At 39.6% G+C, this 23,829-nt stretch overlaps 2 protein-coding genes across 2 annotated transcripts; one reads left to right on the forward strand and one right to left on the reverse strand.

Annotated features, from left to right (window-relative positions):
* Nucleotides 1-692: 692 nt before the first annotated feature.
* Nucleotides 693-6,855, reverse strand: LOC115754927 (potassium channel AKT1-like). The gene is made up of 11 exons (XM_030694116.2): nt 6,556-6,855; nt 5,039-5,404; nt 4,894-4,951; nt 4,478-4,795; nt 4,081-4,326; nt 3,864-3,962; nt 3,681-3,713; nt 3,396-3,581; nt 3,006-3,200; nt 2,834-2,909; nt 693-1,920 (listed from the first exon to the last, which is right to left on the reverse strand). The coding sequence occupies exons 1-11, from the start codon at nt 6,753-6,755 to the stop codon at nt 1,043-1,045; spliced, it is 2,655 nt and encodes an 884-aa protein (XP_030549976.2). The 5' UTR covers nt 6,756-6,855; the 3' UTR covers nt 693-1,042.
* Nucleotides 6,856-21,678: 14,823 nt separating this feature from the next.
* Nucleotides 21,679-22,784, forward strand: LOC115754945. The gene is made up of 2 exons (XM_030694140.2): nt 21,679-22,180; nt 22,651-22,784. The coding sequence occupies exons 1-2, from the start codon at nt 21,679-21,681 to the stop codon at nt 22,782-22,784; spliced, it is 636 nt and encodes a 211-aa protein (XP_030550000.2).
* The last annotated feature ends 1,045 nt before the right edge of the window (nt 22,785-23,829 follow it).

The raw sequence follows: 23,829 nt of genomic DNA on the forward strand, positions 1-23,829 counted from the left end.
AGTTGCTTTTTCCAATTAAGTTACCAACTAATTTTATTTTATCAAGGCTCATTTGAGTTACCCACATATTTATTTGTTTTCTTGTAATTTATCAAGTATTGTCATCATTTACCATATTTATTTTGCCTTTCTTGCAAACTCCTTAAGTTTGTCCACTCTTATATAAATTTACCAACATTTATTTGTGTGATTTACGAGATTATCTTCCATTAGGTTACCAACTAGTTTTGACTTACAAACTCTCATTTGACTTGTTTTCCAATATCTGTTTAGTTTCTCTTTTCAAATTTTCACACTTTATATTGAGAACCTATTTTTTTTTATTTGTTTTACCTACCAAGTAGTCAAATTTATAACTCCTTTTAGAAATTTCAATCTTTAATGAAATTATCAACTTTTTTCCGATTAATACCAACTCATGTTTAATTGAATTAACAATGTATATATGATAAGTGAGTATCTGACAATGAGCAAATACCCGTCTGATTTCAGCGACGTAGAATTTTATCCTCAATTTTTTATTCTTCAAATTTTTTAGGTAAGCTAGTAGAAAATAAGAACATCCCGAGCAGGATCAAGGTCATAAGGTGTATTTTCACTTTTAACGCCAAAGAGATGCTATTAGTTTATTTCCCAGATCTAGTTTGGATAAAAAAAGAGCATTCAAACTTTTGGTGCAGTGAACTACGATGTGCCAACACACGCTTAACTAAGATTGCAGGCTTGAATTGAATAATGTACATTCACGTTGGCCTTGACTCATGTGAACAAGAGTTCAAGTACACCAGATCCATTTGACTGACCTCTTACAATGGCCACATCTACCCCAAAAAATTTATCATCCTTGGATGATTCCGTGTTAAAATTTGGTTAAAAAAAAAAAAAAGAAGCGGATATACAAATCGAAAGTTCTCCGTACCATCTATCTTCCCGGCCTAATGCAAGACTTTATCTTCGGATTTGCGCATGGTATTCGAGAACCCGACATTATAAAAGAGAAGAAATTTGGCAAAATTTGCTGCCGACGGTAGTCAGCTCGATACTAGGAGCAGCAGTTATGGTCTTCCCTCGATCTGCCACTGCTGCTGACGAAAATAAGGTGGTCACCGTCCCTGATCACCTCGATGTCGTCCACCTCCGCGCCATTCTTCATTAGAATCTTGGTGGGCGTGAAACCGAACTTCTTAGCACCAGTCTCAAGGAGCTCTTGCAAGCTCCCTGGGAGCAGCACTAGCTTCCCTGCGCTATCTCCTATCTCAGGACAACTGATGGTCACCCTTGCCGGGTCAACGCCGCTCTTGACACTCGGTACTTGATTGACCGAGAAAAGCAGGTCCCTCTTCTCACCGTTGTGCGCAGCCGACATTATCCCGAACAGAGAATTGTGGAAGTTGTTGCTCCGACGCCTCGTGCGGCTCTGGCTCCACAATCCGTCCATGGAGTTCTCCTGTGATGCCGGACGGATCATCGGCTCACTAGTGAACCTCCCTAGGAAGCGGGATCCATGGTGCTTCTCAGGAATGGCTATGAAGGACTGCAGCTTGGCATCTTTGGGCGATTGGAACAGGAGTTTTATCTCCTCATGCCCCTGCTGGTCGGCCAAATCCCGTGGTGTCCAGCCGTGGGCGTCCAGCTTGTCTATGTCGGCCCCTTGCTCCAGAAGGAACTTCACAATCTCGAGGTTGTCTTCGGAGACAGCAACGTGGAGGGCCGTGTTTCCATTGCTGCTGGGACGCGTGACATCCCCTCCATAATACACAATCTCTTTGAGCAGATAAAGGTTGTTCTGTTCAGCCGCGGTGCATGCAAATTGGCCAACATCTCCAGAGCTTATATTCGCGCCGTTTTCAGCCAACAACTTGATCACGGGTTCATGACCGCCCAGCACGGCCTCCCAAAGCGGCACATTCCCCTCTGAGTCTGGAAAATTGTAAATTCATTTACTGTAAAATGAGTGAATTTGAGTAGGAGTGAGGGAAAGGACTCTAGGAAACATTCTAGTAAATAGAAGGTGAATGAAAGTCAAAGCAAGATGAAGGCAATGCACCAGGCCTTCTAAGTCAGGCATACTAACGCTGAGTAAAAGCAAAAGTTGCAGGATCGCATGATTTGAGTACATGTTGATACATGAGCACATCCGACAACATGGAGAACTTGGACAACATAGCAGGCATCCGGGAAAATTAGCCATCAATAGATACCGTTCAACACCATGAAGCGAGTTAACAGACATAAACCAACCTATCTAGCAGTTAAATTTACCAATTTTCTTCACCTACTGGCATAGACATGGATCTATTCACAACTCAGGCATATTATCTGTTTTCTTCGAGTGGAGTCATATGACTAGAAAGCCTAAAGAGGTGATGATCCTGACGCAGGTGTTTAACGATCTAGACACACAGCAGATATGGCATCTACACGTGCTTGCTGGTTGCTGCAACTTTCATATAAGAACATCGTGAACTACCACGATAGTGTGATTCAGATAAGTTTCTAATAAAGAAAGGTTATTGAAGGTCAATGTGCCAAAACTATGCAATACAGATTGGAACACCTGTCAATTTGCAGACGGCGGAATTATCTTAGAATACGAGGGGATAACATAGATGTGTATTGTTTTAGATAGTTGATAAACCACTTAGAGAATGCTGAATTACTGGTAATATGATGAAGCATAGAAGGAAGCATGTGCAATCACACAGCATCAATAGACTTGGTGAAATGTGTGAACTGTGAAACTCCAAGTTTTCAGAATGCAATCGCGAGATAGAAACCAGCCTGGAGGAAACTTTCCAATTAAATTGCCATAGAATATCAAGAAAGATGATACCTCGCCTGTTAGGATCTGCCCCGAAGTCCAGTAAAAGAAGCACGCAATTCTCACTTCCTTTTGATGCTGAAATATGCTAAATTTTGCAGAAAAGGAGATAAAGTTTAGGACGATTTATTATCCAAGGGAAAGTGGATCAACATAAGCGAAATCACTGGACTTTCCTACTCACCAGTGGAGTCCTCCCACTGTTGTCTGATTCATTCGGGTCAAGACCTCGTCTCAACAACTGGTTTACCAATAAGTCATCTCCTCTCATCGCTGCAAAGCACAAACTGAGAGGCAGGTCCATCCTACCGCAAGCCAACATGTTCTCTGTCTCAAGCAACACACCCTCCATGATTGGATCTCCGAGATCTTTCAAATGCTGCTCAGCAGTGTAGCAAATTCAGCACCAAAATCCAACAAAAATAGAACTGTGGAAAATATATGATCGAAGAATAACCCGAAACCCTCGTCATGAAGTATAGTCGAAAAACTACGAACAAGCACGAAAAGGTTAATCTGAGGAATGACAGTCTTACAGCTGCTATAGTATGGCTTTTTTCTATAGAATTCATACCTGAAGAAGGTTGTTCACTATAATAGTCCCATCGCCAACATTGGCCTGGACGATGTTCAGAAACGTAGTGCGATTCAGCCGCAGCAGCTGGCTCAACCGTTTGGTCCTCACTGTGAAGAGCTGCGGTCTATAGCAAAGCACGCCAATCTCGCCACAGAGATCACCAGTTTTCGCCTCACCAACAACCTGCGCCACCACATTCAAGTCAATATGTTCCTTTCCTTTTACTTGCTTGCAAATTTCGTGGAAATTTCATGGTGTCAATCACAGAGCAGTCAAACTTGCCTGTTCAGTTCCATTCTTCATTACAAGCAGATCCTGCATGATATTATACATGTTAAACCTTAAATTCAGAAAAGTTCAGTTTCAATTCAACCAAAGGAATTATATTTCCAAGAAGAAGCCGTAAACCGCAAAATCAAAATTTGCATGTCAAAGTTATGATGGGACGAGGAATTGGTTCATTACCACAGCACCAGTAACAAGTACGTAGAAATCTGTAGGCGCCTCATTTTGCAAAATCACATCCTCTTTTGGAGGAAAATATTCAGCCTTCATCTCTGAAACCTTTCCAAAATACAATGGACAACACGTAAAAGTTAGTAGGAAACGTGCAACTACGGACAGCCAATCAAAATTGTTATGTGCACAGTGAAAATTCACAGAAGACTTATGTTGCTAGTACCAGCTGGAAGAGCAAGTCGTTGGAAACCCCACGGAATAAGTACACTTTATCGACAAGAGAGTAGAAAAGGTAATGCGAAATGCTTGATCGGATTGCTTTAGGGAGTGATTCGAGAATCTCTTGTTGCTGCAGTCCCTCCGAATTTGTTCGGTACTTCAAACACAAATGCGCTAGCATCTGATCTTGCAGCCGAGGAGGCAGTTGGTTCCTCAGGGCAAAGCTTGAAGCAGCATGTATGGTATCTCTCTGGAATTTAAAAAGTGAACAACAATAAGAAAGTAAAGAGAGAATTGAGGTCCAAAATCATTGCTTGGAGACATAAAAGTTGACATATACATTTATCTTACAAGACACTTAACTAAGCTATTGTGTCAAGAACAAAAAAGCGCATACTCACAAATTTTCTGGTTCGGCTTGTCCCATGAACAACTAGGTTGGTCATATTACCAATCAAGTAAGCAGTCAACCCAAGGTTGAAGAGCATGTAGAAGATGTCAAAGAGCATCTCCCTTGTATTGACGGGATGCAGGTCCCCATAGCCAACCGTTGTAAGAGTAGTGATTGACCAGTAAATTGAAGTCACGTACCGGATCCACAGACTTTGCTCAAGGAAGTTGTCCATTATAGCTCCAATCCATGTTCTTTTAGGATCTCGATAACGTGCAGCAAGGAGGTAATAGAAGCACCCAGCGCAATGGACAGCAAAAAGGGTGACCTGAGGAAGGTAAATTACAAAAAGCATTTTACCACAGGAAAATTATTTGATTATGCTTGGTCATGATCAAATTGATCCTAAATAACTTGGACACTCACACAAATGAGTTTTGCACATCGAACCCAGAAGTAGTTATAATTCCTGTCTTTCTCCAATCTGTTTGCAGACATAGCAATAACAATCAAGTTTTAGCAGTGTACAGGTTTCCAAGTACACTCCACTCAAGGGGAAAAAAAACATTACCTGGAAAATAAGGCACTGACTCTTCGAAGACGCCAAAGGCGAAGCATGTTAAAAAGGCCATATGAATAGAAATTTGATGGGAATATCCTCCGAGCAAGTTCGGATGGAATCGTGGATATAAAATCCAAAGCGAACCACGTGGTTGTGTATTTCCATGCAATTTTCTTCGGATTGTCGACAAGAAGGTAACTAGTTTTGTCAAGATAAGCGACGAAGAACGTCAATATAATGTCTATGGCGAAGAATGCATTGACAACATTATCGGCAATAGACAATGCTCTTGCTGGGTCTCTCAGAAACCCAAATTCAAAAGGCGACACCCAAGCTGTGTAGGCAACCAGAACGACAAGAACAGTCTCCCACAACCTGCGCAAAGATAATAACTTCAATTGAGTGATAATGAGAGAAAATTAAAAGGATTTATCCCGGGATAAGTACATTTAGAATCATACCAAACTCTGTGATGGCTACTAATCATTTTCTGCTACCTTTTTTTTTTCTTTTGCAAAAAAGAAGTAAGCTCCATATTTTAGTTGTGCATACGCATATTTCAAGACTTTGAGCTCATAGAGATTGATCGGTATTCCAATAATTCTTCTTCTTTGACCTTAAAAAGCCAAAGTTTGTGGAGAAGTATGCTGAGAGGCAGGCGAGGAAAGAAGGCAAATAAAATACTAACAACTCCTACACAAACTGCTTGGAAGTTCTTGACAGAAGTCAACCATATGTTCTCAAGGCCACCGACTAGGAACGGCTCTCTGACTTGTGCCAGTTAAAGCCAACATACTATTACAAAAAAATTACAGCAGAATGACTATCGGATCCCATGGTGGTCCTAGTATACGAACCTAACATACCCAATTCCCTGCAAAAAGACTACGAAAAAGATCATGAAACCAACAGAGAAGAAAGAACAAAGAAAAAGGAAAAGCCATCATCAATTAGTTTCCAAACATATCTGGCACATGATTTGCCAGGAAACCAACAGGAAGGTGGACTAAAATCAATCCTCTACATAATATTTCTAAGTAAGAATTTAGGTTCAGAAAAAGGAAAGTCCAAAATGCATCCGAGATCAGATCACTATTCACAACCCATGCTCTTGATGAAAGCCAAGAAAGTACTGAACCAAGTTCCACTTTTGCCGACAATTCATTTATTGGGTGAACTTTTTTTTTTTAAATAACTGAAAAGGAACAAAATTTACCAAAGAGGGAAAGAGGTTATTCAGAATAGAGGAACAAAATTTTGCAAAACGAACAAGCGAAAAGGAACAAACTTTCTTGCACAATCCAAAACAAGAACCAGAAACAAAGAAACATAACACAGAATGATCCGCCACGAAGCACATATGGAGTTCGAAACAAAGCACCACGAGATTCAATGTCGCTTTCTTCGCAAACATTGAACAGAAAACAAAGCAAGCTCCGAGCTTTCCAGCGAAAACCGAGAAAGTACGACGAAAAGTGACGAGAAAACGAAAGCCCAGAAAGAAAGAAGGGGAAGAAAAGCTATGCCTGTAATAACGATCGTAAGGCGAAATGATGAACCGCCGGAGCTTGATTCGCCGGCTGCTTCGAGCGCCGAGAGAAGGCAAGATGCCGGTGGAGAGACTGTAGTGACTGCCGTCGCGGGACAAGTCCTGAAGCTCTTCTTGACCGCACATGAGCGAGACCCCGAACACGCCTCCTATGGAGGAGCGACCGACACCCGCCATTGCTGACACAGAGTAAAAGCACGAAACAAGAAGGAAGAAGAAGAGGAGGAGGCCTGCTGGTTGCGCTACACATGGGAGGCTTTCGAGCTTATACGTGTGCGCTCCGTATATAATGGCTTCCTAGCCTCCACCGTGTTTCTCTCTCTCTCTCTCCACTGCTCGGTTTACAGTTAATTGTCTGTCTTGTCCCTGCTTTGACCTTTATTGAAGGGAAGCGACACTCCTGCCCCTTAATCTTTGACAAGGGTTGCGAAGGGATCGCATGAAAATATGCTTGAAGAACTTCAAGATATTGATCGGGTAAATGAGGAAAACAATCCCCGAAATTTTGATTCAATATGTAACCTGATTCGTTGACTTTAAAGTTATTCAATATGATCATTAAATTTTAATCCAACGTGTAATATTATCTCAAAACTTTTATTTTATTCAATATGATCCATATTTGATAAAAAAAATATATAATCCCTAAATTTTTTATACATATTCAATTTATTCTCTGGACGGTGTAAAAGTGTTCGATAATGTATATGAACTTCAATTAAAAGAAAGATAATATGGAACATTTTCATACAGTCTGGAGATTAACTTGAACGTGTACCAAAATTTCATAACCATAATAAACATCTTGAATAAATTTAAAGTTGGGTGTCATTTCATGTATGAAGCGGCCTTGAGATAATATTACCTTTTTTTTTTATGGAGGATAGAAAAAAAAAGGAGGGGGAAACTAATATGATGGTTTTATTAGGAAATCTTGTAACTTCACTGAAAGCATTTATTCTTCTCCCCTCAAGTCCCAACTATTCATTAAGTAACAAGAAAAAAGAATGTTAAATAAATGGATTCGTCGTAAATTTGTCACAATCTATCTCATAAAAGGCATGGGATCCGACATTATGTTTGATAAGATTGGGGTGTATCATCGCACTCGTTCTATATCTCGGCAAATATAAGGTAAGTGAAGTAAATTGATTCGAGGAAAATTGGTCCAAAAATGTCATTAAAATTCGCCAGGAAAGAGTGGAAATTTTTACCATACGGGCCAAAGCCGAGACTTGAAGAAGGATTCCTACTTCCAACCGAGATAATGTCTTGGGATCGCACGACTTGACTCTGAACCGTCCGATTTCTCATAAGGCGGGACCTCTTTTAGGCTCCGCACATGATTTGAAAAACATTTCCCTAACAATGACTGCTTGTTTTGCTTACGTCCACAAATATTTAGACACAATTTGCTATTGAAAATGAAAACATTTTTCATAATTATTTCAAGCAATATATGGAGTCACGCATTAACTTCACCACCTTAAGGCCGCCGATATTTATAGTTATATTTAAATTGTGATTTTCCTTCAAATAAAGCCCTTACCACATCTCTTCCCCTTAGCGTCACCTAACTCTAACTTCGGCGATCGACACGACAAGCACATTGCCCCTTGCCGCCAGCCATACTTGTCACATAAGTGGGTCAGGTTGGGTCAGGTTTGGGCCGGATTGAAAATAACCAGACTCATATTGACTCATTTCCATGCAATATAACTAGCGACCTATACCCAACCTAATTCATACCCAACTAATATTACTAAAACATTCCAATTTTGGTTTAAGTTGAGGGCCAACGAACAATATCGGCAACAGGTTGTGGGTGGCCGGTGACAAGCTGCGGCAATCGACGACCGGGATTTTAATTTGTTATGTAAAAGAAAGAAAGAAAAAATAAAAATTTACATATTAAAAAATCATAAATTATAAAATAAAAATCATAAAATCAGTTCAAGTGGCATATGAATGAGTTTACTCAACTAATAACCTTTATAAACTAAATGAGTTATAAATGGGATAAAATATGAGTTTGTATTCAAACTCACTTTTAGCCCACATATAATTAAGTTCACAATTCAAGCACATTAACAACCCATTTATTAAAACTTGACTAATCCATATTTGACTTAACTTATTGAATATGGTTTAAAAATGGGTTTTCAGCCCATTTTGACACCTCTGCCACCATATTAAAGTATTTTGGCAATATGGTGGAAGTGACCGACTTCACACGTATTCGGTGCAAGTGGTCATGGAGAGGTTAAGGCTTGTGTATTAGGATTTTCTAATCCCTAATACAATTAAGTTTGGAGATAAGGTTGAGGGTTTGTGCTTCTTTTTTTTTTTTCCTTTTGGGTTCAACAAGGGTTTGTAGTTTAATGAGTGTTTCTTTAGTGGTTTTTGTAGGAAGGCAATTTGTTCTTCTTGACTAAGGAGTTATATATATAGAGTCTTTAATGGGTGTCATTTGGATTTCTAATTTACATTATGTTGACAATTCTCCTTCCAATACCAACTTTTCTTGCACTCTCTCCACTATATATAATCTCTTCCCCTTAGTGTCACCCTAACTCTAACTTCAGCTACTGAAACGACAAGTGCATTACCCCTAGCAGCCAGCTAGACCTATCAAATAAATGGGTTGGGTCGAGTCGGGTTTGGGCCGGATCGAAAATAACCGGACTCATATTGACCCATTTCCATGCAATATAAAATTAGCGACCCATACCGACCCAATTCATACCCAACTTACATTACTAAAACATTCTAATATTGGTTTAAGTTGAGGGCCGACGAACGACACCGGGAACAGGCTATGGGCGGCCGACGACAAGCTACAGCGATCGATGACCGGACTATGTAAAAGAAAGAAAAAAATAAAAATTTACATATTAAAAAATCAGAAATTATAAAATATAAATCATAAAATATGTTCGAGAGACATGTGAATGAGTTTACTCAACTAATAACTTTTATAAGCTAAATGAGTTGTAAATGGGTTAAAATATGGGTTTGTCTTTAAACTTACCTTCAGCCCACATATAACTAAGTTCACAACTCAAGCACTTTAACAACCTATTTATTAAAACTTCACTGATCCATATTTGATTCATGTTATTGAATATGGTTTAAAAATGGGTTTTCAGCCCATTTTGACACCTCTGCCACCATATTGAAGTATTTTAGCAATATGGTGGAAGCGACCACCTTCGCACGTATTCGGTGCAAGTGGTCATGGAGAGGTTAAGGCTTGTGTATTAGGATTTTCCAATCCCTAATACAATTAAGTTCGGAGATAAGGGTAAGGGTTTGTGTTTTTTTTTGTTTTTTGTTTTTTTGTCCGACAAGGGTTTGTAGTTTAATGAGTAGACACTTCTGCCACCATATTGAAGTATTTTGGAAATATGGCGGAAGTGACCGCCTTCGCACATATTCGGTGCAAGTGGTCATGGAGAGGTTAAGGCTTATGTATTAGGATTTTCCAATCCCTAATACAATTAAGTTTGGAGATAAGGGTAATAGTGTGTGTGTGTGTGTGTGTGTGTGTTTTTTTTTTTTTTTTTTGGTTCGACAAGGGTTTGTAATTTAATGAGTGTTTCTTTAGTGGTTTTTGTAGGAAGGCAATTTGTTCTTCTTGACTAAGGAGTTCTATATATATATAGAGTCTTTAATGAGCGTCATTTGGATTTCTAATTTGTAATATGTTGACCATTTTTCTTCAAATACCAACTTTTCTTGCATTCTCTCCACTATATATAATCTCTTCCCCTCAATGTCACCCTAACTCTAACTTCAGCTACCGACACGACAAGCGCATTACTCCTAGCCGCCAGCCAAACCTGTCAAATAAGTGGGTTGGGTCGGGTCAGGTAGGGTCAGGTTTGGGCCGGATAAAAAATAACCGGACTCATATTGACCCATTTCCATGCAATATAAAGTTAGTGACCCATACCGATCCAATTCATACCCAACTTACGTTACTAAAACATTCCAATATTAGTTTAAGTTGAGGGTCGACAAACGACAACGGCAACAGGCTGTGGGTGGCCGGTGACAAGCTACGGCAATCGGCGACCGGACTATGTAAAAGAAAGAAAGAAAAAATAAAAAATAAAAATTTACATATTAAAAAAACAAAAATTATAAAATATAAATCATAAAATCTATTCAAGAGGTATATGAATGAGTTTACTCAACTAATAACCTTTATAAACTAAATGAGTTGTAAATGGGTTAAAATATGGGTTTGTCTTTAAACCTACTCTCAGCCCACATATAATTAAATTCACAACTCCAGCACATTAACAACCCATTTATTAAAACTTGACTAATCCATATTTGACTCATCTTATTGAATATGGTTTAAAAATGGGTTTTCAGCCCATTTTGACACATCTGCCATCATATTGAAGTATTTTGGCAATATGGTGGAAGCGACCGCCTTCGCACGTATTCGGTGCAAGTGGTCATGGAAAGGTTAAGGCTTGTGTATTAGGATTTTCCACTCCCTAATACAATTAAGTTCGGAGATAAGGGTAAGGGTTTGTGTTTTTTTTTTTTTTTTTGGGTCCTACAAGGGTTTGTAATTTAATGAGTAGACACCTCTGTCACCATATTGAAGTATTTTGGTAATATGGCAGAAGCGACCGCCTTCGCACGTATTCGGTGCAAGTAGTCATGGAGAGGTTAAGGCTTGTGTATTAGAATTTTCCAATCCCTAATACAATTAAGTTCGGAAATAAGGGTAAGGATTTGTGCTTTTTTTTTTGTCCGACAAGAGTTTGTGGTTTAATGAGTGTTTCTTTAATGGTTTTTGTAAGAAGGCAATTTGTTCTTCTTGACTAAAGAGTTATATACATACATACATACATACATACATACATACATACATACATACATACATACATACATATATATGTATAGCTTCTTTAATGAGTGTCATTTGGATTTTTAATTTGTAATATGTTGACGATTCTCCTTCTAATACTAACTTTTCTTGCATTCTCTCCACTATATATAATCTCTTCCCCTCGGTGTCACCCTAACTCTGACTTCAGCTACTGATATGACAAGCGCATTACCCTTAGTTGCCAACCGGACCTGCCAAATAAGTGGGTTGAGTCGAATCAGGTTTGGGCCGGATCAAAAATAACCTGATTCATATTGACCCATTTCTATGCAATATAAAGTTAGCGACCCATACCAACCTAATTCATACCCAACTTACATTACTAAAACATTCCAATATTGGTTTAAGTTGAGGGCCGGCGAACGACACCGACAATAGGTTGTGGGCGGCCGGTGACAAGTTGTGGCAATCGACGACCGGACTATGTAAAAGAAAGAAAGAAAAAATAAAAAATAAAAATTTACATATAAAAAAATCAGAAATTATAAAATATAAATCATAAAATCTGTTCAAGAGACATATGAATGAGTTTACTCAACTAATAACCTTTATAAGCTAAATGAGTTGTAAATGGGTTAAAATACGGATTTGTCTTTAAACCCACTTTCAGCCCATATATAATTAAGTTCACAACTCAAGCACATTAACAACCCCTTTATCAAAACTTGGCTAATCCATATTTGACTCATCTTATTGAATATGGTTTAAAAATGGGTTTTCAGCCCATTTTGACACCTCTGCCACCATATTAAAGTATTTTGGCAATATGGCACAAGCGATCGCCTTTGCACATATTAGGTGCAAGTGGTAGTGGAGAGGTTAAGGCTTGTGTATTAGGATTTTCCAATCCCTAATATAATTAAGTTTGGAGATAAGGGCAAGGGTTTGTGCCTTTTTTTTTTTGTTTTTGAGGGGGGGTCCGACAAGGATTTGTGGTTTAATGAGTGTTTATTTAGTGGTTTTGGTAGGAAGGCAATTTGTTCTTCTTGACTAAGGAGTTATATCTATGGTGTCTTAATGAGTGTCATTTGGATTTCTAATTTGTAATATGTTGACGATTCTCCTTCCAATACCAACTTTTCTTGTATTCTTTCCACTATATATAATCTCTTTCCTTCGGTGTCACCCCAACTTTAACTTCAGCTACCGACACGACAAGCGCATTACCCCTAGCCGCCAGCCGGACCTGTCAAATAAGTGGGTTGGGTCGGGTCGGGTTTGGGCCGAATCGAAAATAACCAGACTCATATTGACCCATTTTCATGCAATATAAAGTTAGAGACCCATACCGACCCAATTCATACCCAACTTATATTACTTAAATATTTCAATATTGGTTTAAGTTGAGGGCTGACGAACGACACTAGTAACAGTGTGTGGGCGGTCGGTGACAAGCTGCGGCAATCGAATATCGAACTTTGTAAAAGAAAGAAAGAAAAAATAAAAATTTACATATTAAAAAATCAGAAATTATAAAATATAAATCATAAAATCTGTTGAAGAGGCATATGAATGAGTTTACTCAACTAATAACCTTTATAAACTAAATGAGTTGTAAATGGGTTAAAATATGGGTTTGTCTTTAAACCCACTTTCAGCCCACATATAATTAAGTTTACAACTCAAGCATATTAACAACCCATTTATTAAAACTTGACTAATCCATATTTGACTCATCTTATTGAATATGGTTTAAAAATGGGTTTTCAGCCCATTTTGACACCTCTGCCACCATATTGAAATATTTTGGCAACATGACGCAAGCGACTGCCTTCTCACGTATTAGGTGCAAGTGGTCATGGAGAGGTTGAGGCTTGTGTATTAGGATTTTCCAATGCCCAATACAATTAAGTTTGGAGGTAAGGGTAAGGGTTTGTGCTTTTTTTTGGGGGGGGGGTCCGACAATGATTTGTGGTTTAATGAGTGTTTCTTTAGTGGTTTTGGTAGGAAGGCAATTTCCTCTTCTTGACTAAGGAGTTATATATATGGTGTCTTTAATGAGTGTCATTTGGATTTCTAATTTGCAATATGTTGACCATTTGCCTTCCAATACCAACTTTTCTTGCGTTCTCTCCACCCATCTTGTACCCAAGTAGGATTCATCCCTATGGTACTTATCTTATTAAAAACAATTAGTTTTAATGAGCTTTAAAGTTGCAAATAAATAATATAGCTCCTCCTATTAACTAATTTCCTGAGATGATTTTTTTTTTATATTCAGTATTATAATAAAGTTGTTAATGGTATACACCGTCTTCCTATGTTGCAGAACATCGATATTTAAGAATTATTAACTATTAAGGCATCCTCCGGATAATTCAAATCGAAACAATTGGATGTATGACTTGGGCCTATACGACATGACCGATACCTCGAGTCCCATTAGAAATTTTGCTCTTTTCTCGTCAAATGGAAAAGATTAATATGAAATGATGCATACACTTTGATGAATTATTTATCTTACACATCTATTCCAATTTTACACAATTGAAAAAATTTAGGTATGCCGCTAGTTTCTTCAGATGCAAAAGGGAGTTTTGAAGATGGAAGGTGACATGGCAGCAAAGTTGAGAAGATCCGTTGGTATTTCACCTTTTTCATAGTACATAGATGGTTACGTATATATTTGTATAAGTTGTAAAATATGAATAAGACACTCTCGGTCCGCTTTTGGGAAGACCAAAGCGCAACTTAGAACCTGGAGGAATATCAGTGGCAATTAGTGCCAACGTTAGGTACACTTGCGAGATAGAGACGCTCAAAGTAGAGAGTGTCGAAAAGAAAAGGCCTTCTTAACAACACTCCCTAAACTTTTCCTAACAATAATTTGAGAATCTTTAATTATAGAATTTAGCCTTTACAATTAACGCAGTCGATTGAGGCCTTACGTATTTCTAATTCAGAAACAGGAGATCGTCTGTTCCAATCCTGTTAATTATGTGCGTCGAGGCCACTTGCATGTGCCTGGATTTAACCTATTCAGGAATTTTGTAGGACATTTTCCTGACCTTTCAGATAAATCCCATCGGACCAAAAACACGAATTCGTATTATTTTCTGACAAATCAATCTATAAGGCGATCTAATATAACTTTATACCATAAGAAAATTTGATTATCGGGGAGTGCGACCATCTACGCCCCTATAAGGCATAACGTTGTGCCCTTTTTGATCGCCTATTTTTTCTTACTACAAAACAGGGCTTAATATGATCCCAAAGAAGTTTGCGGACCCAATTGCGAAACTTGCTCGATTTAGAGGATTGAATTTTTATGTTAGAGGACAGAATTCTACGTCACATACAATCCACTATTTTTCTATAAAGTGAAAAGGGAGAGATAGAAGCGGTTAAAGTCATCAATAATCCGCAACAAAATATATAGTTTAACTGAGCGCCACCATATCACCATGTACTAATGAGTTACGATTAATGATATCCTCAATTGGTAAGATTGTCACGCAACTCCGCCGAAATATTGACATAATATCCGAGGTCGAATTCTGTCGAGCGGCGCGACTGGCAATTGCGACACACATGTTTGGGAAGAGAGGGGGGTGGTGGAAAGAGAAAGAGAGACGAAGCTCCGTCCGCCTCAAGTTGAATCCCGCCGTTGCAAACTTTATTCAAAGCGCTCAACAGGTGGCGAGGAGGCGAGGAGGCGAGGAGTTTCCGTTTGCTGGTAGAAACTGAAACGACCCCGTTCAGAGGCAACGTCACCAATTACGTCAGCTCTCACATCAGTCCCCACTCGACCAAATCACAAGCACGAGTTTCCGTCTCTCTCTCTCTCTTGCTTTTTGAGCAGCCGCCCATAATAATTATCACGTTATTGTCCCTCACCATGAAATACTCGACATGAGATGTTTCGATTCTCAAAGGAATAATCTGGCGTGAGAAGGATATGTCATTGTTTACAGCAAATTTCCGTTAACTGATTGCTTAACGAGTATTTCGAGGACAAAATTCTCGTGAATTAGCTCTCTTTTTTTCATTTTAGGTTTAGCTCGGGATTGGAGAAAGCATTTCTACTAGAGTGGAAATTGTTAAGCTGATATGCATGACGAGAGAAGAGAGTCCCTCACCTTATAGTTGATCAAGAATGGGTACTTTAAGCCTTGGAGTTGATATGGGGCTAACTTAATTTAAATATTTTAACTAATGTTTTTTTTTTCTGCCGAAAGAAAGATGCCATTCATTTATCTACTTTGTTATTTGCTTTCTGATTTTTGTTTTTTTGTCATTTGCTTTTTGAATTTTGCTTTGTTCTACAATTATTTGTGACTTATTAAGCTTGAAGAATATGTTAATTAATTAATGAGTTCGACTTTGGCGCTTAACCCCCTGGTGATCAGGGATATTGGACCTTTGTGTGCTCTATTAATATTATAAATCTTCTCTCCTTCTTCTTTCAATTATCCGTCTCCTAGTTCAAAGGGAGGCCTAAATTATGTAAGTTCCTACATTTATTACTTCCCCTTATCTTCTTACATCATGCAAAGAACCGCACCTCCTGAACTTCTCTCGTTGCAATTAAATTCAGCTGGATTTTTCCGACATTCATGCACAAAATATAACCATCGGAGTGTGGGTTGGCCCATTGGCCACATGCTCAACTTGTCTTTCCTGATGTCACAAACTCGAACTATACAATTAGTCAATTTCTTGCCCTCTTGTGCTCTTAGGCGTCACTATCTCTTCTGGACCAAGTCAACGATTGTTGACACGTGGCCAGAGTTGCGGTGACGGGCTCGCTAAGATTGAGCCTAAGAGTTTAGGATAGGAAATTGCTAAACCGACAGTATTCTCGGTTATTTCTGAACACACAATTGTTCAATCAATTAGTGCATTATACAAAACATGCGGTGGTGGCGAATGGATTTACGATTGAGATTGTATCGTATTTGACAGCATTGTCATGATCTGTGAAATTGTTATGGTAACATTCGACTTTTTCATGAAAAAGACGTTGCTCAAATTCGCTCATTTACGCTTCGGGGCCTCCGACACCCGAGCAGGCCGACCAAGCCCCCCCGCCGTTGGTCACCACTGCGGGGGGGGGGGATAGAAGCACAAAGAGCAGAAAGTGCGCCGCCGTTCTTGTCAATCAGACGAAATTGAAGAGAGGAGATTATTGGACCGAAACTGACGAACTTCGCAGGGGAAGTATGTGCCGCCATGGACCAGTTGACCTCTCTAGGGAAATACTCGGGATAATGGCAAGAGCAACTACACAAATAAAATTGAAGACGGTGACATGTGTATTACTATAATATTTAACAATTAAGTTCCATTTATTAATCAACAAATTAGTAGTTTTAGTTCTGAAATTGGTTGTGTATTTTGAACTAATACAATCTATGGCATTTTCAGAAATGCCTCGTCGAATTTTCCCTGTTATGGATTAAATTCTTAGTTAGAGTGCGATTGTTTCACAAAAATTCAATAATTTGATGATATTTTCCTAATGCTGACCCCAAAAATGATTTGATATGACCTTCGGTGTACATGCGCACAACACATGAATGGAAAAGGACACGTGAGAAGCGCGGGAGCGTGAAAGTTCACATATATAACTCAGGTGCACTGTTATTCATATACCGTTGTTGAAATGCGACGACGAATAGTGGAGAACCGCCACTATGGGAGCTGGCAGTGAACGTTCATGAGGATGTCGCTTAAAACTTGAAATTGCCTAAACAAATAGAGCCCGTGAAGCACGCCTCGGAGGGAATAGTTACTAAGCTGAAGACCCAGTCGTAGAACAGTGATCGATGGCTACAAGACAATCCATACATGGTGAAGATAAATGTTCAGAAACATGGTGATGACCTTGTGGAAATATAGGAACATGGGTGGTATTGATGTAAGTTATCTAAGAAAATGTAACCGCTCAGAACCGTCAAGGGACAGTTATCATAGCATCATTGTAAATACCACCAGTCATCCATGAAGAAGCCTCTCGAACAACCCAAAAGTTCCCTTCCAATTATCGTTATATTTCCTGTAATGTACTTTAGATTTCCTAGTTTTAACTTTCAAATTCTTGTCAATGAGTCAAAGTTCAACATGTATCTTTATCATTATTTTTCTATCATCGAGTCAAAATCTAGAGTAATACTACTGCACTCTCAAGCTTTGTCGACGAGTTAACTCCGTTGAACTTTGTTTACGACCATTCCATTGAGTCAAACTCCAGTTCGGTTTACGTATGTTGTGTCATTTGGAATTGAATCATTGATTTCCACAGAACCCTTTCCTTTATATCTAAAAGTGCGCACGGTAACATTTCTGAAAGTGAAATTCTACGCCAAAAGCACTTCCGGAGTAGAAATCCGTTTGGTAATGTAACTTTTGAAGTAAAAATTCTTTTGGTAAAATTTTTTATTTCTGAAGTGAATTTTCACTTCTGAAATTATTTTTTCCTCAATTTGAGATGTTAAAAAAATTGTTTCTCAACTCAAAAAGTACTTCTCACCTCACCCTCTTTTCATTACGCCTCTCTCGCCCAATTACGCTTTCGCTATTGCCACCCACTGCCGCCAACCACCAACCTCCGCCCATCGCCAACCTCAGCCACCTACCCCCCCCCCTCCCTCCACACCGACCATTGTCATAGCATCACACCCACCGCTGCCCAACATTAGCAAATATCAAAAGATCTTTTCACAATGTAAACCTAACTTCACTAAAAAAGTCCCTAATTAAAACTTGCCACCGGACTAAAAGCCTTCCACTTTGTAACCCACGGATTAATGTCCAAAAATTAACTCTAGAAAACAGGCGGGAAAATTGTCAAAAAGATCTCAAACCTTCCGTATATTATCAATGCAGTCCTAAAATTTTTAAATTTGTCAATTCAATCCAAAACATTTTCATCTTTTGCCAATTCGGTACTATTGGCCAAAGGTTGGCAGCCCCCGGACGAGAGCCGGCAAGGGCCGATGACACCTACCGGTCCTTGGACGAGGGCCACAACCCTTCGCTCTCCCTTGCCCAAGGGTCACCGACCTACGAACCAAAAAAAATATTCAAAAATTCAAAAAAAATATTAAAAATTATCCATATCGGTGCTGCGGTGGCACGTAGGACAACCAGCGTTTATCTCGGTGATTTCCGGCCAATAGGATTGAATTGACAAAAGATGAAAAGGTTTATGACTAAATTGACAAACTTAAAAGGTTTAGGACTAAGTTGGAAAAAGTGCCAAAGGTTTAGGATTTTTTTGACAATTTTCCAAAACTGGCCCACAAGTAGTTGTTGCTGTTGGCGTAAGCTGTATTTCCTACAAATTAGGGGGTTTTTTTTTCCTTTATTACAGTTTTTTTCCCTGATTTATTGAGATACTAGGGTTAGCTCCTATATTGTATAAAACGATTGTAATGCTGTACAGATTATAGAATAATGAGGAAAATATTCTTCTACATGGTATTAGAGCCTAGGATTTGCTCATTGTGAGTACTATACGTTAATCCCGGATTACAGCGGTCTTCTTCACTGCGCCGTTGTCTCACGCCGGCCGACTTCATCTCTCCCGATCGTGCTCGACCTCGGATCCATGGCGGATGAAAACCCTAGAGGAACAATGATTCCCCACCAAAATCAAGGGGGAATTTGACCACGGAAACATTTTTTGGAGAATCTGACCACTAGATTGACTCAGATTTTGACTCAAAATCAAACTCCTCCTCCTCCTCCTCCAGCACCAACATCGCAGAATGATTCGGCTTCATCTCAGATTGCGATTAAATTGGATGGAATCAACTATGGCTTATGGTCTTAGGTTGTCGAGATGTACATCACAGGCAAATACAAGCTATGGTATATCAATGGAGACCTCCCTCAACCTTTGCCTCCGGATCTTGTTTTTCCGAAGTGGAAAACCGAGGACTCGATCGTGAAAGGATGGCTCATCAACTCCATGGATTCGGCGTTGATTGGCAATTTTTTTAGATTCCCTACAGCTAAAGCTGTGTGGGATTCCATGGCTACCATCTTTTTTTATGGCACCGATACTTCCCAAGCGTATAATTTAAAATGCCAGGTATCACGACTCAAGCAAGTTGGAGGGCCAATCAAAAAATACTACGGTGATCTTCAAGGACTTTGGCATGAAATTGATTTCTGCAGGCCTAATTCTATGGTGTGTCCTGCAGATATTGAGCGCTATAATAATGATGTTCAAGAGGATAGGGTTTACCTTTTTCTGGATGGACTTCATGATCGTCTCGACAAGGTTCGTGCAGATGTTTTGTAGATGTAGCCTTTCCCCACCATTAAGCAAGCCTATGCATGCGTCCGCAAGGAAGATGTGCGCCAAACCGTGATGTTGATCAATGCCAATGGCTTTCCTACAGGTACAACAATGGTCTCACGGGGCATTCGAGGAGACCCGTCTTTGCGATTGATGGCAGGCGGTTCGGTGGGAAGAGGTAGGCGCTCTCGGTTTCTTGTCAAGGCCAAGACTCTGGTACCTAGCAGATGTTCTCACTATGGTAGTTCCAAACACACTAGGGACACTTGTTTTAAGCTGCATGGATTCAAGTGAAGAAGAAAAAAATCTGAAGCGTAACCGGGCAAGAGTATAGGGCAGGCATCCTTGGTGATTGGGAGTTCGTCTCTTTCCTTGGTCTCGATGGTACCTTCAGTTAACTCTTCCACCCTTCCTCCCGAAGGTAATTGTGGTTTTGTCTTTGTCACTACTCGTCATGGTGGAAACAATCGCTGGATTATCGACTCATCCGCCATCGATCACATAACGCCCGACCCCAATGACCTAGTCAACCGTACCTCACCGCGGCAAGACAATATGTATACTACTAATGGACATTGCCATCCGGTCACCATGGCTGGGAGTGTGGCTCTCACACCATCTCTTTCTCTATATCATACATTACTTGTGCCCTCTTTGTCCAACCGTTTATTGTCTATTGGACAAATTATCGATGAGTTGAATTGCCGTGTTCTTATGTACCCGGATTTTTGTTTATTTCGGGACATTCTCATGAAGAAGATTATTGGGCGTGGCACTAAGAATGAGGGGCTATACATTGTGGATGATCTCAGCTCTAACTGCGTTTATCACACTCCCGGTCGGTCCGTTAGTAAGGAGAAGTATGTTTGGTTGTGGCGCTGTCGGTTAGGGCATCCATCATTTAGATATTTGAAGTATTTGTTTCCTGAATTGTTTCGTGGTTTATCGAATTATGCTTTGCGTTATGGCAAAGAGTCAACGTATTTCTTTTCCTTTGAGCTCTAATAAAAGTAGCAAGCCTTTTTGTTCGTTCATTTTGATGTGTAGGATGCATCTCCAATTACTATAATGTCCGGAATGAGATGGTTTGTAATCTTTGTTGATGACTGCACACGTATGACATGGTTGTATCTAATGAAGAATAAAGATGAAGCTCCTAACATATTCCGCATGTTTCATAAAATGGCTGCCACTCAATTTAGAGCTCGTATTCAGATTCTCCGCATGGACAATGGTGGGGAATATATCAATCAACACATTGCCTCTTACTTTAAGGAACATGGACTCATCCATGAGATCTCTTACACTCAAACTCCTCAGTAAAATGGTGTGGCTGAATGAAAGAACCGCCATATTCTGAGACAATGAGAGCTCTTCGGGTCGACGACAATGTTCCAAAAAGGTTCTGGGAGCAGCGGTGGTCACAACTGTTCACTTGATAAATCGTATGCCCTCTCTTGTGTTGCAATTTCAAACTCCAATACAAACTATATCCCAGATTATACCTCTCCCTTCAATCTTGACAATACCTCGTAAAGTGTTTAGGTGTGTGGTTTTTGTGTATCTTCACAAGAGCAACGCACCAAACTTGACCTATGTGTGGTACGGTGTGTATTTATTGGTTACGGAACTTACCAAAATGGGTATTGCTGTTATGATCCGACGACCAAGAAGACACGAGTTACAATGGACGCGAATTTTCTGGAGTCCAAGTCCTATTTTTCTCCACCCCACTGTTCCTTTCAAGGGGAGAATTATAGTGAAAGGAAAAATTGGTGAGACATTGGCATGGAGGGTGCGAAGTCAAGAGGACATGTGGAGTCCGGGGTGCGACCGGGTGGGGCTGGACCATTAACAAACTCACGAAAAGTTCTAATGGTGTAGTTTAATGAGAACCTAGGCCATGGTTCGATGGCAAGCAATGAGGGGAAGGTGCGATGATAAATGATAAAGGGGACGATGGTCGATTTTCAGCTGAAAGTGCGGATGACCAGCAGCCTATTTGTACATCTAATGAGCGAGATCAGCCTGCTCCTTCGCAAATTGCCCCTTCTTCGATGCCTGACCACTCTCCCGAGAATGATCCCGAGGTAAGCTCTCTTCTTGATCTTGAGGTTTCTGATGATTCTGAGTTGGTTGTTATATATAAACTCCCCGACAGGCATAATTGGGGCAAGCCTCCTAGTCAGTACTCACCGAGTGTGGAGGAACGAAAGTCTAAATATCATATTGCTGATTTTGTGTCAACAAGAAAGCTGTCGGAATTTTTTAAGGCTTTTGTGTCAAATGTATCGGTTGTTCAAATTCCGAATGGGGTGAAAGAGGCCTTGAAGGATCCAAAATGGGTTCAAGCTATGAAGGAGAAAATGAAAGCATTAGAAAAAAACCAGACTTGGAGGCTTGTAGAGTTGCAAGAAGGGAAGAAAGCCATGGATGTAGGTGGGTGTTCACCATTAAACACAAGGCAGATGGTACCATTGAGAGGTACAATGCTTGATTGGTCGCAAAATGATACACACGGACTTATGGTGTGGACTATTAGGAAACTTTCTCTCTAGTTGTAAAATTGATTACTGTGCGGGTTTTTCTGTCACTTGCCGCAAATCTGGATGGGCCATTGCATCAGCTTGATGTGAAAAATGCATTTCTTCATGGAGATTTGGAGGAAGAAATTTTTATGAAGGTTCCACTTGGATATGGGTATGTTGATAAGCCGAATGTAATTTGTAGACCGAAGAGGTCGTTATATGATTTGAAGCAATCACCTCGTGCCTGGTTTGGCCGATTCAGCTCAGCCATGAGAAAGTACGGTTATTCCCAGAGCAATTCAGATAACACTTTATTTTTTAAGCAAAGCCAAGGTAATGTGACTACCCCGATCATATATGTTGATGATATGATCATCACAGGAGATGATCTTGAAGAAATTTCGAGGCTTCAAGAAAAGTTGGCAAAAGAGTTTAAGATGAAGAACTTGGGAGAACTGAAGTATTTCTTGGATATTGAGGTAGCTAGGTCTAAGGAAGGAATTTTCTTGTCATAGAGAAAATACGTACTTGATTTGTTGGTTGAAGTGGGAATGTTGGACTGTAAGCCCGATGATACTCCTATGGTGCGGAATCATAAACTTGGGGAGTATCCCGATCAAGTGTCGACTAATAAAGAGAGGTATCAAAGGTTAGTAAAAAGATTAATTTATTTGTCTCAAACTCGCCTTGACATTGCTTATGCAGTAAGTGTTATGAGTCAATTTATGCATGCTCCTAGTGAAGAACATATGAATGCAGTATATCGTATCCTTCGATATTTAAAGTCGGCTCCAGGGAAAGGGATAATATTTGCAAAGAATGGTTACCTTGAAGTGGAAGGATATATGGATGCGGATTGGGTAGGGAACGCAATGGATAGAAGGTCGACGTCGGGGTATCTCACATTTGTATGAGGTAACTTGGTTACTTGGAGGAGCAAGAAGCAAAAAGTTGTAGTCTTATCTAGTGCAGAGGTAGAATTCACGGGAGTAATGAGCTGTTGTCCGAACTTGGGTATCCACCAGTGTCTAGAATGAAGTTGTTTTGTGATAATAAAGCCGCTATAACTATCTCTCACAACCCGGTTCCGCATGATTGAATCAAACATATTGAAGTTGATAGACACTTTGTCAATGAGAATTTGGATACTAAAGTAATTCAATTGCCTTTTGTCAAATATGAAGATCAATTAGCCAATGTTTTGACCAAAGCTGTGTCAAGTAGAGCGTTTGAGAGCTCACTCGTCAAAATGGGTATCGAAGACATCTTCTCACCTACTTGAGGGAGAGTATTGGCGTGAGCTGTATTTCCTACAAATTAAGGAGTTTTTTCCTTTATTATATTTTTTTTCCTGATTTATTGAGATGCTAGGGTTAATCTTTGTATTATATATAAGAACGATTGTAATGCTATACAGAGGAAAATATTATTCTACACTTGCCACTAGATTATGGATGATGCATAGTATCAATCACGTTGTTTGGTCTACTTACTTCCTTAAAATGGAAAATCTGGGCACCTCCAGATAAGGAAACTAACAAGGATTGAAGAATAGTTGTA

Source organism: Rhodamnia argentea, chromosome 4, assembly GCF_020921035.1.
Source record: "Rhodamnia argentea isolate NSW1041297 chromosome 4, ASM2092103v1, whole genome shotgun sequence".
Classification (NCBI taxonomy): domain Eukaryota; kingdom Viridiplantae; phylum Streptophyta; class Magnoliopsida; order Myrtales; family Myrtaceae; genus Rhodamnia; species Rhodamnia argentea.